The 15,783-nt window shown below is 44.8% G+C and overlaps 1 protein-coding gene across 1 annotated transcript in view; it reads right to left on the bottom strand.

Annotated features, from left to right (window-relative positions):
• The window catches only part of LOC106581456 (GMP synthase [glutamine-hydrolyzing]), a 28,848-nt gene that overhangs the window by 9,491 nt on the left and 3,574 nt on the right, over nucleotides 1–15,783 (bottom strand). The window contains exons 5-12 of the mRNA XM_014163522.2: nucleotides 12,153–12,256; nucleotides 11,730–11,923; nucleotides 11,262–11,427; nucleotides 10,501–10,652; nucleotides 9,978–10,151; nucleotides 8,246–8,351; nucleotides 621–736; nucleotides 118–243 (exon numbers count right to left, since the gene is read on the bottom strand). Of these exons, the coding sequence (XP_014018997.1) occupies nucleotides 118–243; nucleotides 621–736; nucleotides 8,246–8,351; nucleotides 9,978–10,151; nucleotides 10,501–10,652; nucleotides 11,262–11,427; nucleotides 11,730–11,923; nucleotides 12,153–12,256 (1,138 nt within the window). The remainder of the gene's footprint in view (nucleotides 1–117; nucleotides 244–620; nucleotides 737–8,245; nucleotides 8,352–9,977; nucleotides 10,152–10,500; nucleotides 10,653–11,261; nucleotides 11,428–11,729; nucleotides 11,924–12,152; nucleotides 12,257–15,783) is intronic.

Genomic DNA, 15,783 nt, shown 5'->3' on the forward strand with positions numbered 1-15,783 from the left:
TGCATGTATGTAATGTATGCATGTAATGTATGTATGTGTATAAGTCAGAGGTCACATTCCGACAGACACCTCATGTCAAGCAGTGCCTAGAGTGAGTAATACTGTAAGAAGTGATACCTGGACTCCCACAGTCTTGATTGGCAGCAGGAAGGCATTGAGTGAATGTAGACTGGTGATCTGCAGGAGTTTTTCCTCCTCCTCGTCTGATATACACGACTTCACTCTCTGCAGCAACGTGTGGGGCTGGAGGGACAGAGTAAGTGATGATTATTATTAGCTAGTCTGACATTTATTTACCTAGGCAAGTCAGTTAAGAACACATTCTTATTTTCAATGACGGCCTAGGAACAGTGGGTTAACTACCTTGTTCAGGGACAGAACGACAGATGTTTACCTTGTCAGCTCGGGGATTCAATCTTGCAACCTTTCGGTTACTAGTCCAACGCTCTAACCACTAGGCTACGCTGCCGCCGACATACGTAAGTTATCAGCATGTTGGTGCATAAAGAAGGACAGTTGGGGTCAATTGCATCAACAGTCCAACAGTCCAGAGCTCCATGTCCAAAACTCTTATTAGTACCGTGTTCCTGTCATAGACTAGTGATGCTCTGCTCTCTGACCTTTTTCACCATGGCAGAGAAGTCTGTGATGATCTTGAGGATGTTGTTGGTCTCAGCAAAGTCCTTACAGATGTAGGGCTCATCTGCACAGATCACTCTGATGGCCAGGCCAGGACCTACAGCAGAGGGTTAACAATACAGATCACTGATGGCCAGGACCTACAGGAGAGGGTTAACAATACAGATCACTCTGATGGCCAGGACCTACAGCAGAGGGTTAACAATACAGATCACTCTGATGGCCAGGCCAGGACCTACAGCAGAGGGTTAACAATACAGATCACTCTGATGGCCAGGACCTACAGGAGAGGGTTAACAATACAGATCACTGATGGCCAGGACCTACATGAGAGGGTTAACAATACAGATCACTCTGATGGCCAGGCCAGGACCTACAGCAGAGGGTTAACAATACAGATCACTCTGATGGCCAGGACCTACAGGAGAGGGTTAACAATACAGATCACTGATGGCCAGGACCTACAGGAGAGGGTTAACAATACAGATCACTCTGATGGCCAGGAACTACAGGAGAGGGTTAACAATACAGATCACTCTGATGGCCAGGCCAGGACCTACAGCAGAGGGTTAACAATACAGATCACTCTGATGGCCAGGACCTACAGGAGAGGGTTAACAATACAGATCACTCTGATGGCCAGGACCTACAGGAGAGGGTTAACAATACAGATCACTGATGGCCAGGACCTACAGGAGAGTGTTAACAATACAGATCACTGATGGCCAGGACCTACAGCAGAGGGTTAACAATACAGATCACTGATGGCCAGGACCTACAGGAGAGGGTTAACAATACAGATCACTCTGATGGCCAGGACCTACAGCAGAGGGTTAACAATACAGATCACTCTGATGGCCAGGACCTACAGGAGAGGGTTAACAATACAGATCACTCTGATGGCCAGGACCTACAGGAGAGGGTTAACAATACAGATCACTGATGGCCAGGACCTACAGCAGAGGGTTAACAATACAGATCACTGATGGCCAGGACCTACAGGAGAGGGTTAACAATACAGATCACTCTGATGGCCAGGCCAGGACCTACAGGAGAGGGTTAACAATACAGATCACTCTGATGGCCAGGACCTACAGCAGAGGGTTAACAATACAGATCACTCTGATGGCCAGGCCAGGACCTACAGGAGAGGGTTAACAATACAGATCACTGATGGCCATGACCTACAGGAGAGGGTTAACAATACAGATCACTCTGATGGCCAGGCCAGGACCTACAGGAGAGGGTTAACAATACAGATCACTGATGGCCAGGACCTACAGGAGAGGGTTAACAATACAGATCACTCTGATGGCCAGGACCTACAGGAGAGGGTTAACAATACAGATCACTCTGATGGCCAGGACCTACAGCAGAGGGTTAACAATACAGATCACTCTGATGGCCAGGCCAGGACCTACAGGAGAGGGTTAACAATACAGATCACTCTGATGGCCAGGACCTACAGGAGAGTGTTAACAATACAGATCACTCTGATGGCCAGGCCAGGACCTACAGGAGAGGGTTAACAATACAGATCACTCTGATGGCCAGGCCAGGACCTACAGGAGAGTGTTAACAATACAGATCACTGATGGCCAGGACCTACAGCAGAGGGTTAACAATACAGATCACTCTGATGGCCAGGCCAGGACCTACAGCAGAGGGTTAACAATACAGATCACTGATGGCCAGGACCTACAGGAGAGTGTTAACAATACAGATCACTCTGATGGCCAGGACCTACAGAAGAGGGTTAACAATACAGATCACTCTGATGGCCAGGACCTACAGGAGAGGGTTAACAATACAGATCACTGATGGCCAGGACCTACAGGAGAGTGTTAACAATACAGATCACTGATGGCCAGGACCTACAGGAGAGGGTTAACAATACAGATCACTCTGATGGCCAGGCCAGGACCTACAGGAGAGGGTTAACAATACAGATCACCCTGATGGCCAGGCCAGGACCTACAGGAGAGGGTTAACATTACAGATCACTCTGATGGCCAAGACCTACAGGAGAGGGTTAACAATACAGATCACTCTGATGGCCAGGACCTACAGCAGAGGGTTAACAATACAGATCACTCTGATGGCCAGGACCTACAGGAGAGGGTTAACAATACAGATCACTCTGATGGCCAGGACCTACAGCAGAGGGTTAACAATACAGATCACTGATGGCCAGGACCTACAGCAGAGGGTTAACAATACAGATCACTCTGATGGCCAGGACCTACAGGAGAGGGTTAACAATACAGATCACTCTGATGGCCAGGACCTACAGCAGAGGGTTAACAATACAGATCACTGATGGCCAGGACCTACAGCAGAGGGTTAACAATACAGATCACTTTGATGGCCAGGACCTACAGGAGAGGGTTAACAATACAGATCACTGATGGCCAGGACCTACAGCAGAGGGTTAACAATACAGATCACTGATGGCCAGGACCTACAGCAGAGGGTTAACAATACAGATCACTTTGATGGCCAGGACCTACAGGAGAGGGTTAACAATACAGATCACTGATGGCCAGGACCTACAGCAGAGGGTTAACAATACAGATCACTTTGATGGCCAGGACCTACAGCAGAGGGTTAACAATACAGATCACTCTGATGGCCAGGACCTACAGGAGAGTGTTAACAATACAGATCACTCTGATGGCCAGGACCTACAGCAGAGGGTTAACAATACAGATCACTCTGATGGCCAGGACCTACAGGAGAGTGTTAACAATACAGATCACTCTGATGGCCAGGACCTACAGGAGAAGATGGGGTTAACATTAAAGCCATAGACATTCTGCAAAACATTACAAATTACAGTAACAATTCCCTGTCTTGGGTCAGTTAGGATCACCACTTTATTTTAAGAATGTGAAATGTCAGAATAATAGTAGAGAGAATTATTTATTTCAGCTTTTATTTCTTTCATCACATTCCCAGTGGGTCAGAAGTTTACATACACTCAATTAGTATTTGGTAGCATTGCCTTTAAATTGTATAACTTATGTCAAACATTTCAGGTAGCCTTCCACAAGCTTCCCACAACAAGTTGGGTGAATTTTTGCCCCTTCCTCCTGTTAGAGCTGGTGTAACGGAGTCAGGTTTGTATGCCTCCTTGCTCGCACACGCTTTTCAGTTCTGCCCACAAATTTTCTATAGGATTGAGGTCAGGGCTTTGTGATGGCCACTCCAATACCTTGACTGTTGTCATCCTTAAGCCATTTTGCCACAATTTTGGAAGTTTGCTTGGGGTTATTGTCCATTTGGAAGTCCCATTTATGACCAAGCTTTAACTTCCTGACTGATGTCTTGAGATGTTGCTTCAATATATCCACAATTTTCCTACCTCATGATGCCATCTATTTTGTGAATTGCACCAGTCCCTCCCGCAGCAAAGCACCCCCACAACATGATGCTGCCACTCCTGTGCTTCACAGTTGAGATGGGGTTCCTCGGCTTGCAAGCATCCCCCTTTTTCCTCCAAACATAACGATGGTCATTATTGCCAAACAGTTCTATTTTTGTTTCATCAGACATGAGGACATTTGTCCAAAAAGTACGATCTTTGTCCCCATGTGCAGTTGCAAACCGTAGTCTGGCTTTTTTATGGCGGTGGCAGTGGCTTCTTCCTTGCTGAGCGGCCTTTCAGGTTATGTCGATATTGGGCTCGTTTTACTGCGGATATAGATACTTTTGTACAGGTTTCCTCCAACATCTTCACAAGGTCCTTTGCTGTTGTTCTGGGATTGATTTGCACTTTTCGCAGAAAAGAACGTTCATCTCTAGGAGACAGAACGCGTCTCCTTCCTGAGCAGTATGACGACTGCGTGGTCTGATGGTGTTTATACTTGCGTACTATTCTTTGTACAGATGAACGTGATACCTTCAGGTGTTTGGGAATTGCTACCAAGGATGAACCAGACTTCTGGAGGTCTACAATTTTTTTTCTGAGGTCTTGGCTGATTTCTTTTGATTTTCCCCATGATGTCAAGCAAAGAGGCACTGAGTTTGAAGGTAGGCCTTGAAATACATCCACAGGTACACCTCCAATTGACTCAAATGATGTCAGAAGCTTCTAAAGCCATGACATTTTCCAAGCTGTTTAAAGGCACAGTCAACTTAGTGTATTTAAACTTCTGACCCACTGGAATTGTGATACAGTGAATTATAAGTGAAATAATCTGTCTGTAAACAATTGTTGTAAAAATGATTTGTGTCATGCACAAAGCAGATGTCCTAACCGACTTGACAAAACTATAGTTTGTTAACAAGAAATTTGTGGAGTGGTTGAAAAACGAGTTTTAATGACTCCAACCTAAGTGTATGTAAACTTCTGACTTCACCTGTACATAAAACATTCTATTCTGTGTTAGTTCTAAATGTTCCATGACTATATATAATGTTCTGTCGTGTGTTGGTTCTAAATGTTCCACGACTATATCTCTGGTCTAAAAAAAATATATCCCAATGCCCCAGGGCAGTGATTGGGGACTCTGCCCTGTGTAGGGTGCCGTCTTTCGGATGGGACGTTAAACGGGAGGTCATTAAAGATCCCATGTCACTTATCGTAAGAGTAGGGGTGTTAACCCCGGTGTCCTGGCTAAAATCCCAATCTGGCCCTCAAACCATCACGGTCACCTAATAATCCCCAGTTTACAATTGGCTCATTCATCCCCCTCCTCTCCCCTGTACCAGGTCGTTGCTGTAAATGAGAACATGTTCTCAGTCAACTTACCTGGTAAAATAATGGATAAATAAAAATAAATACAAAATATATAGAACATTCTATTTTGTGTTGGTTCTAAATGTTCCACGACTATATTTAGAACATTCTATTCGGTGTTGGTTCTAAATGTTCCACGACTATATTTAGAATGTTCTGTCCTGTGTTGGTTCTAAATATTCCATGACTATATAGAACATTCTATTCGGTGTTGGTTCTAAATGTTCCATGACTATATAGAATGTTCTGTCCTGTGTTGGTTCTAAATGTTCCATGACTCTATATAGAACATTCTATTCGGTGTTGGTTCTAAATGTTCCATGACTATATATAATGTTCTGTCCTGTGTTGGTTCTAAATGTTCCATGACTCTATATAGAACATACTATTCTGTGTTGGTTCTAAATGTTCCATGACTATATATAATGTTCTGTCCTGTGTTGGTTCTAAATGTTCCATGACTCTATATAGAACATTCTACTCGGTGTTGGTTCTAAATGTTCCATGACTATATATAATGTTCTGTCCTGTGTTGGTTCTAAATGTTCCATGACTATATATAACGTTCTGTCGTGTGTTGGTTCTAAATGTTCCATGACTCTATATAGAACATTCTACTCGGTGTTGGTTCTAAATGTTCCATGACTATATATAACGTTCTGTCCTGTGTTGGTTCTAAATGTTCCATGACTCTATATAGAACATTCTACTCGGTGTTGGTTCTAAATGTTCCATGACTATATATAACGTTCTGTCCTGTGTTGGTTCTAAATGTTCCATGACTCTATATAGAATATTCTACTCGGTGTTGGTTCTAAATGTTCCACGACTATATATAACGTTCTGTCCTGTGTTGGTTCTAAATGTTCCATGACTCTATATAGAACATTCTATTCTGTGTTGGTTCTAAATGTTCCATGACTATATATATAACGTTCTGTCCTGTGTTGGTTCTAAATGTTCCATGACTATATAGAACATTCTATTCGGTGTTGGTTCTAAATGTTCCATGACTATATATAATGTTCTGTCCTGTGTTGGTTCTAAATGTTCCATGACTATATATAACGTTCTGTCGTGTGTTGGTTCTAAATGTTCCATGACTCTATATAGAACATTCTACTCGGTGTTGGTTCTAAATGTTCCATGACTATATATAACGTTCTGTCCTGTGTTGGTTCTAAATGTTCCATGACTCTATATAGAATATTCTACTCGGTGTTGGTTCTAAATGTTCCACAACTATATATAACGTTCTGTCCTGTGTTGGTTCTAAATGTTCCATGACTCTATATAGAACATTCTATTCTGTGTTGGTTCTAAATGTTCCATGACTATATATATAACGTTCTGTCCTGTGTTGGTTCTAAATGTTCCATGACTATATAGAATGTTCTGTCCTGTGTTGGTTCTAAATGTTCCATGACTCTATATAGAACATTCTATTCTGTGTTGGTTCTAAATGTTCCATGACTATATAGAATGTTCTGTCGCGTGTTGGTTCTAAATGTTCCATGACTATATATAATGTTCTGTCCTGTGTTGGTTCTAAATGTTCTATGACTCTATATAGAACATTCTATTCTGTGTTGGTTCTAAATGTTCCATGACTATATATATAACGTTCTGTCCTGTGTTGGTTCTAAATGTTCCATGACTATATAGAATGTTCTGTCCTGTGTTGGTTCTAAATGTTCCATGACTCTATATAGAACATTCTATTCTGTGTTGGTTCTAAATGTTCCATGACTATATATATAACGTTCTGTCCTGTGTTGGTTCTAAATGTTCCATGACTATATAGAATGTTCTGTCCTGTGTTGGTTCTAAATGTTCCATGACTCTATATAGAACATTCTATTCTGTGTTGGTTCTAAATGTTCCATGACTATATATATAACGTTCTGTCCTGTGTTGGTTCTAAATGTTCCATGACTATATAGAACATTCTGTCCTGTGTTGGTTCTAAATGTTCCATGACTCTATATAGAACATTCTATTCTGTGTTGGTTCTAAATGTTCCATGACTATATATAATGTTCTGTCCTGTGTTGGTTCTAAATGTTCCATGACTATATATAACGTTCTGTCCTGTGTTGGTTCTAAATGTTCCATGACTCTATATAGAATATTCTACTCGGTGTTGGTTCTAAATGTTCCACGACTATATATAACGTTCTGTCCTGTGTTGGTTCTAAATGTTCCATGACTCTATATAGAACATTCTATTCTGTGTTGGTTCTAAATGTTCCATGACTATATATATAACGTTCTGTCCTGTGTTGGTTCTAAATGTTCCATGACTATATAGAACATTCTATTCGGTGTTGGTTCTAAATGTTCCATGACTATATAGAATGTTCTGTCCTGTGTTGGTTCTAAATGTTCCATGACTCTATATAGAACATTCTATTCGGTGTTGGTTCTAAATGTTCCATGACTATATATAATGTTCTGTCCTGTGTTGGTTCTAAATGTTCCATGACTCTATATAGAACATACTATTCTGTGTTGGTTCTAAATGTTCCATGACTATATATAATGTTCTGTCCTGTGTTGGTTCTAAATGTTCCATGACTATATATAACGTTCTGTCGTGTGTTGGTTCTAAATGTTCCATGACTCTATATAGAACATTCTACTCGGTGTTGGTTCTAAATGTTCCATGACTATATATAACGTTCTGTCCTGTGTTGGTTCTAAATGTTCCATGACTATATATAACGTTCTGTCGTGTGTTGGTTCTAAATGTTCCATGACTCTATATAGAACATTCTATTCAGTGTTGGTTCTAAATCTTCCATGACTCATATATATATATATATATAAATAAATAAAAAACATTCTGTACGGCGGGGTACTGACCAGGGAAAGGGTGTCGACAGACGATGTCCTCTGGCAGTCCCAGTTCTCTGCCCAGTGCCCGAACCTCATCCTTATGGAAGTCCTTCAGTGGCTCAATGACTTTTCCCTGGAGGGAGTGAGAGAGGAGACAGTTCAGATCAGAGTTGTGGACTCAAGTCGCATGACTTGGACTCGAGTCACAAATGTCATGACATAAAATAAAATAACTTCAGAATTGACTTGGACTTGAGACTGATTTGTAATGTTTTGTCATTAATTTTGTGGCACAGAGACTCAGTGAATAACTCTCCACGCAGCCAGAGACAGTATCGCACTTTCAAAAAAATAACAAAAAAAGATTGCCTAATTAAACGCACTCTGCCCTCGGATTGGACCAGCAAACTGTCAATCAACACAGGTTGGGTGAGCTAGCATAGTGAGAAAGTTTTGGGGGATTGTATTTTAATAGGCTACATATAGTCTACCATTTGTATTTATTACTTGGCTTATTCGATCTGTTCACTAACACAGGCCTACGGCATTACACCAAATTCTTGTTTCAAAATGATCAAATTTTTGCTTCAGAACCAAAAAGTAGTGCATCTTGACTGTTTACCAGTCATTAGCATTGGTGCGCAAAGAGTAGCCTACCTATGCTAATATTTATCCATATAAAGTACCGTTTAGCAATCTGCTACGGATGCATCTTTTCCACAACAATAGGCTAGCTGGTGATTTGGTCATTTTCCTATTTCAGATAGGCCTAGTTTGCGTGGGTTATAATTCTATACCTCAGTGGTGGTACTATGTCTGAAGATAGCTGTGACGTTGCACTACCTTCATTTCTTATGAAGATGTCAACAACAACAACAAAAAGAGTCTGGGGATTTAATTATGATATTTGAAATTGACTGCTAACATGAATTACTTTCAGCTCAAAATGCAGGTGTAAAACGTACTTTATTTCTGCATCTTGCGGTTTTGAAAATGCACCACCACCCAGGGCACGGGGGTGGCAAGCTTTGAACCACTCCTTTTTGTGGGTCGCAGGTCAAATCCACTGATCTAGCGAAAAGATGGCTGATTTGCTATAGGATCAGGTGCAGTGCAAATGTTACATTGCAGGGAGAGAGAGGATTGACATAAATATCGTTTGGTGATAAGAATATGAACCGGCAAGCTCACCAGCAATGGGGTATCAAGCAACAACTACTAGCAGATTACTGGTCTTTTTGTATGTCAAAATGGCTTGAAATTGATATTTGTATGTCAAAATTGCTTGAAATGTGTTGTCTGTAATGTGCGGGTGAATAAGGGAATCTGACAATGTTACTGTCGATGTCCAATGTTTACTTGACCCTCTGCATTTCATACATGATACATCTTGTGTCACACTCAATGCGGTCCCCACACACCCCACTTGTACTCCATTAGTTCCTGGTGGAACACTCACCCATCTATAATTGTCAAAAATGTGTTGTAGACAAAATAATGAAAAGGGCTATCTGGTAGCCTCAATAAATAAACAGATTTTTTTGTTGAACAAGTAATTGCCTGTATAGATTTTTTTTACATGACTTGCTTTTAGACTGCACGACTTGGACTTGACCCGCTCAACTTGGGATTCGACTTGAGACTTGGACCTTGTGACTTGAATAATAGTGACTTGGTCCCACCTCTGGCTCAGAAAGCTCTGATACATGCTTTCAAGGTTGTGTTTGAAGTTTGTTTCAGTGTGTGTGTGTGTGTGTACCTCGTCTCTGAGCTTGCGGATGAGTTCTGTGTCGTTGTGGTGTGTTTTGATGACCTCTGCCTTGCCGCTGGCGAGGTGAGAAGCACTCTCTATGAGGTCTGGCCTTAGGGTGCCCTGGGCTAGGAACACCTCCTCCGGCTTCAGGTTCATCTCCCCTATCACCTCATTGGCCACCTACAGACACCAACCACACACACAGGAAGTCAATTCAATAGTTTTTTTTTATTTATTATTTTTTTAGACAGACAGACAGAGACTCGCAGACAGAATCTCAGAAAGACAGACAGACAACAGACTAGGACTAAGATAAAGTTCAGGACAAGGTATGAATCCATGTGGAAACTTTTCGAATATTAACAGATTCATGGGACCAGCTCCGTTGCTAACTACCTGTGCCATTGCTAACTAGCATAGCTGGTCCATTGTTCCAAAGAGTTATAGGATATTAGAATGATCTTGTCTTAACCCTTGTCATCTTCCACCTAGATAACAGACAGGCAAGACACACTCACAGACACAGTACCTTGACGAAGGTGTCTCCAATGATCTTCCTCTTCTCCTCAGGGTTGGTGGTCATGTTGAGGGTCTTGCTGATGCGTTTCCGTGGCGTCCGGTCCTCGTCGGAGATGGGCAGGGTCGTTGTGCCGTTATAGAAGGTGTGTGCTGCGTTCACCACTGGAGAGAGAGAGAATTATAGTTAAGTTAGTGATATTTTTTTCATATACACAGCCAGGCACATGTATGCTACATTCGAGTCCATTCTGGACAGGTGTAGCACACCAACATAGCTTTACCTATCACTTTTAAGGTTGACCCCCAGCTTGGCTTGACCTCTCAGCTTTTGAGGTTGACCCCCAGCTTGGCTTGACCTCTCACCTTTTGAGGATGACGCCCAGCTTGGCTTGGCCTCTCACCTTTTGAGGATGACGCCCAGCTTGGCTTGGCCTCTCACCTTTTGAGGATGACGCCCAGCTTGGCTTGGCCTCTCACCTTTTGAGGATGACGCCCAGCTTGGCTTGGCCTCTCACCTTTTGAGGATGATGCTTGGCTTGGCCTCTCACCTTTTGAGGATGACCCCCAGCTTGGCTTGACCTCTCAGCTTTTGAGGATGACGCCCAGCTTGGCTTGGCCTCTCACCTTTTGAGGATGACGCCCAGCTTGGCTTGGCCTCTCACCTTTTGAGGATGACGCCCAGCTTGGCTTGGCCTCTCACCTTTTGAGGATGACGCCCAGCTTGGCTTGGCCTCTCACCTTTTGAGGATGATGCCCAGCTTGGCCTCTCACCTTTGAGGTTGATGCCCAGTTTGGTGAGGGCCTCCTCAACGCTCTGGCTCTCTCTCTTCCTCATGAAGCCGTTGTCGATGTGCACCGCGATGACCTGCTCCTGGTTCAGAGCTTTGTTCAGCAGGGCCGTACACACCGTGGAGTCCACCCCGCCACTCAGCAGAACCTGGGAACAACATTGGACCAGACATGTCAATCAACACAACGCCAGGACTAGAAAAACATTCTTTCACCTCCATTTCCCTCCCCCTCTCTCTCTCTCTCTCTGGAGGGACAGCCCGCTTTCTGGGAGCAGAGGAAGTCGATCACATTGTTTCAGCAGAGAAAACAGTGTAATTTCACTGTCTAATTGAGTGTTTAATAGCTCAGGTTAACTTACTACGCCCTCCCAAGGTCTCTATGTTCTATACTATGGGGCTCATGTTGTACACCCACATACTGCATCTAACCATACTATAGATTCCTCACCAGTACTTTGGACTTGCCAACTTTCTCCTGAATCTCTGTGATACAGGACTGCTGGCGGTTCTGGACGGTGAAGTTGGAGGTGCAGCCGGCGATCTCAAACAGGAAGTTACGTAATATCTCTGTTCCCCGCTCCGTCAGGTCCACTTCCGGGTGAAACTGGGTCCCATACAGCTTCTTCTGCTCGTTGGCAATACCTGTCAGAGAACAACGTGGGGGGGCGGCAGTGGTGAGATGTGGGTGATCAAAGATGAGGCGAATTAAGGAAGGGAAGAAGGGGATGGGGAGGGAAGAAGGGGATGGAATGCCAATGGTCTTCATGATCATATTGTGTAATTGACTGAACGTAGGGAAGTATGGCAGTAGACTAAATTAGTCTCAAATATAATTTTCTTCCAGGCCCAGGACCTTTCCCAAAATACTTACCCGCAATGATGCTTCCTGACTGGGCCACCACCTTGAAGCCATCAGCCACCTTGTCCACACTGTCCCCATGAGTCAACAGCACCAGCTCCTCCTTCTTAAGGCCCCTGACAACATCAAGTCACACACAGGGTCAAAGGTCAGACAGGAAGTACATTCACACACAGGCATAATGAAACCTAAAATAACTCCACCCATATCTGGAACCAGAGGGAACAAAGCAGCAGCAAGCAGCCACATGGTGCTTGTGTCAAACTGTGTGTGTCTGAAAGATGACTCGCTCGCCGGCCGCTATTCTCTGGACTGTGCGGTGGTGGCAATTTTCCTTTTTCTTCACCATAGTAAGAGGAAAATTCTTTGAGGGAGGAACGGGTACAGCTGTGACACGGCTAACTCGTTTTACGACCAAGTCAGCTGTATCCAAACAGCGACTAATTGTTAGCAAGCTAGCCACCATGCTAGTTCGCTTTTGTGGTTTTACTTCGACAAGAAAAGTGTTTTACTGGCTACACCAAGCTATCCTTTCTAATATGTCTTTTCGGAAATGGTATCCAGCCATTACACCGAGTGCCACCGTCGGAGATAGCTCGCGATTAGTGGGTTATCTGACTAGCCTACCACGCTAGTTTTTTCTGACAGCTAAAAACATAGCATCCCAGCTATGGCGACAAAACCATCTCCCACTCCAAGGAGAAGATCCCGGCACAAATGTGCTCCTGTGGAAACACGATATCGGCCAAGGACAACCACTCGTTCTGCTCCGCTTGCCTTGGGCTGCAACATGCCAGGGAAGCATTAGCCTCCCCCAGCTCCTGTCCCCACTGTGCCCACTTCACTGTGAAGAGTCTCCGTTGCAAGCTGGCACGCCAAGCTAGCCTGAGTCAACAGGACCCTAACATGGGTGCTTGTGCCCCCAATGGCTCATCAGAGGCGATGGATATCCCCACAGGGAATCCTGAAGCGGCGGCTAGTGCAAGCTGGGGCAACCAGCTCCACGCTATTGCCCCGCTGTTGGAGGACTCTAGCAACGACCTCGCGGCCTCCCTGCCAGGCTTCCTGACTGGAGGTGAAAACTACTCCATGGGGTTCTCCTTTGAAATCGTCGGACGGCGACGAAGACTGCTTCATCCCTTCCGGCCAGGCCACCAAGCCTCCTGCCAGGGAATCCGAAACTGGAGACGCAGGACGGGGTCCATCCCTACCAGCTCGCAGTGTGGACCTGCAGGATGTGTGCAAGCGCGCTGTAGACAAACTGGTGATTCCCTGGCCCAACGCAGTAACAGAGAGCACCACGTCCCGCTACCAAGGTAAGAGGCTACCCAAAGCCAAACGGGCGGCAAGGCAATTACTACCAGTCTTCCCAGAATGCCTGGAGGTTATCCGTACACCTTTCTCCTCCAAGAACCCTGTCCAACGTGGGTTCGGTGTTGGACTGTGTTGACATGGAAGGGATTGGGCTTGCCCACATGCCTCCCATCGAATCCCTGGTGGTTTCCCATCTACACCCCAACCAGAAGTCCTGCTTTAGTTTTTGTTTGTAAGCAGGAGTATAGAATTATGGTCAGATTTGCCAAATGGAGGGAGCGAGGGAGAGCTTTGTATGCGTCTCTATGTGTGGAATAAAGGCGGTCTAGATTTTTTTCCCCCTCTGGATGCACATGTGACATGCTGGTAGAAATGAGGTAAAACTGATTTAAGTTTGCCTGCATTAAAGTCCCCGGCCACTAGGAGCGCCGCTTCTGGATGAGCATTTTCATGTTTGCTTATGGCCTTATACAGCTCGTTCTTAAGTTGGGGTGTGACCCACGAGGGCAGAACGGTGAGTGGGGACCCCATCTCCATTTTATAGACAAACAGTCTGGAACTCCTTGGTGTCCCTAGCATTAAAGTATTTCCTCCCATTTCTGGAGGGTCGTCATGTTCCTAGTCATAACAGACAATACCACTGTTGTGGCTTACATAAACAAACAAGGGGGACTGCGATCCCTTCACTTACACACAGACTTAATATGTGGAACAGTTTGCATCTCCAGTCACTGAGACCTACTCATGCACCGGGAGTACTGAATCTGAGGGCAGATTTACTCTCCAGGGGGAACCCTCTATATGAGGAGTGGAAGCTCCACCCAGAGGTAGCCAATCAGGTTTGGATGCACTACGGCACCCCAGCAGTGGAGCGTTATGCATCGATGGAGAATAAACACTGTTCCTGAGGGATCGAGACGCACCGATAGGAGTGGACGCATTAGCGCACGAGTGGCCACGCGTCCTCCTGTATGAATTCCCCCCGACTGGCCCCTATTTCCCCCACCCTAGCCAGGGTGCGGGAGAAGGGTAGGTCTCTCATAAAAATAGCGCTGCATTGGCCAGAGAAACACTGGCTAGCAGAGATCAGTCAACTACTATGCAGTGAACCATGGCCCCTCCCTCTGCGTCGGGACCTACTGTGCCAGGCGCACGGCGAGATGTTCCATCCTCACCCAGAACGGTTAGTACTCTGGGCCTGGCCCGTGAACCGCTTAACTCTAACACTGCCGGGCTTCCCCCAAAATGTCATTGAGACTATTCAGAGTGCTAGAGCCTCATCCACCAGCTCCCTTTAAAGAGCACGTGTTTGAGGAATGGTGCAACAAGTCACAGACAGTGTCATTCCAGTGCTTTGTCTCTGTAATCATGTCGTTTCTACAGGAATTATTATTAGACAAAGGCTTTTTCTACTATTAAAGTATCAGGCAGATATTTTGGCTTGTCATGTAGGTTTTGGGAGCACGACAGTTTTATGAAGGGTGCATGTCGTTTGTGTCGTTTGTGTTGCCCCGTCGTGGGACAGTTGTTTTGGATGCTCTATGCCAACAGCCTTTTGCGCCCCTGGATCAGGTGGATCTGAAGATGCTTTTAATTAAAGACAACTCTATTACTAGCACTGGCCTCTGCCAAGCGTGTAAGTGACATTCAGGCACTCTCAGTGCACTCGTCATGTGCAGCCGGTACCCAGTAACGATAGCATCATTGTGGCCAAACCCCTTGCCTTTATCCGTAAGGTTATTAACCCAACTTTGATGCGTCTTCCCCTTGAGCTGAAAGCTTTTTTTTATCCCCTACCGTTTTCCTCTCCGGATGCATATGTTGTGCCCAGCACTCTACATGTACAGGACTAAGGGGTTTAGAAAATGTCATTAGATGTTCATTTCCTGGGCGAAACCTTACACCAGTGAAGCGTTCACAAAACAGCGCCTATCCCACTGGATAGTGAGGGCCATTGCGTTGGCCTACACAAGTAAGGGTCTCCTGCTGGCCTGCGGCTCATTTCACTAGAGAAATGGCTACATCCTGGGCTTTATTTAAGGGCATATCTATCCAAGATATTTGCTTAGCAGCGAGTTGGGCTTTTCCACATACATTTGCAAAGTTTTATAGGCTTGATGTCACTGCACTGACCCTGGCGCATACTGTTTTACGTGTAGGATCTTCTCAGGGAAGGGCCCATTGTGTGGTGTATTAAACAGGGCAGTCGGTCATCAGGATAACTTGTCTGGCAATACGGGAGTCAGATTATCCCATAAGGGAAATACCGAAACTGATACTGGAAAGAGAACTTCAGGTTACGACCGTAACCTCGGTTCTCTGATAGCAT

The sequence above is a fragment of the Salmo salar genome, chromosome ssa20, assembly GCF_905237065.1.
Source record: "Salmo salar chromosome ssa20, Ssal_v3.1, whole genome shotgun sequence".
NCBI lineage: Eukaryota > Metazoa > Chordata > Actinopteri > Salmoniformes > Salmonidae > Salmo > Salmo salar.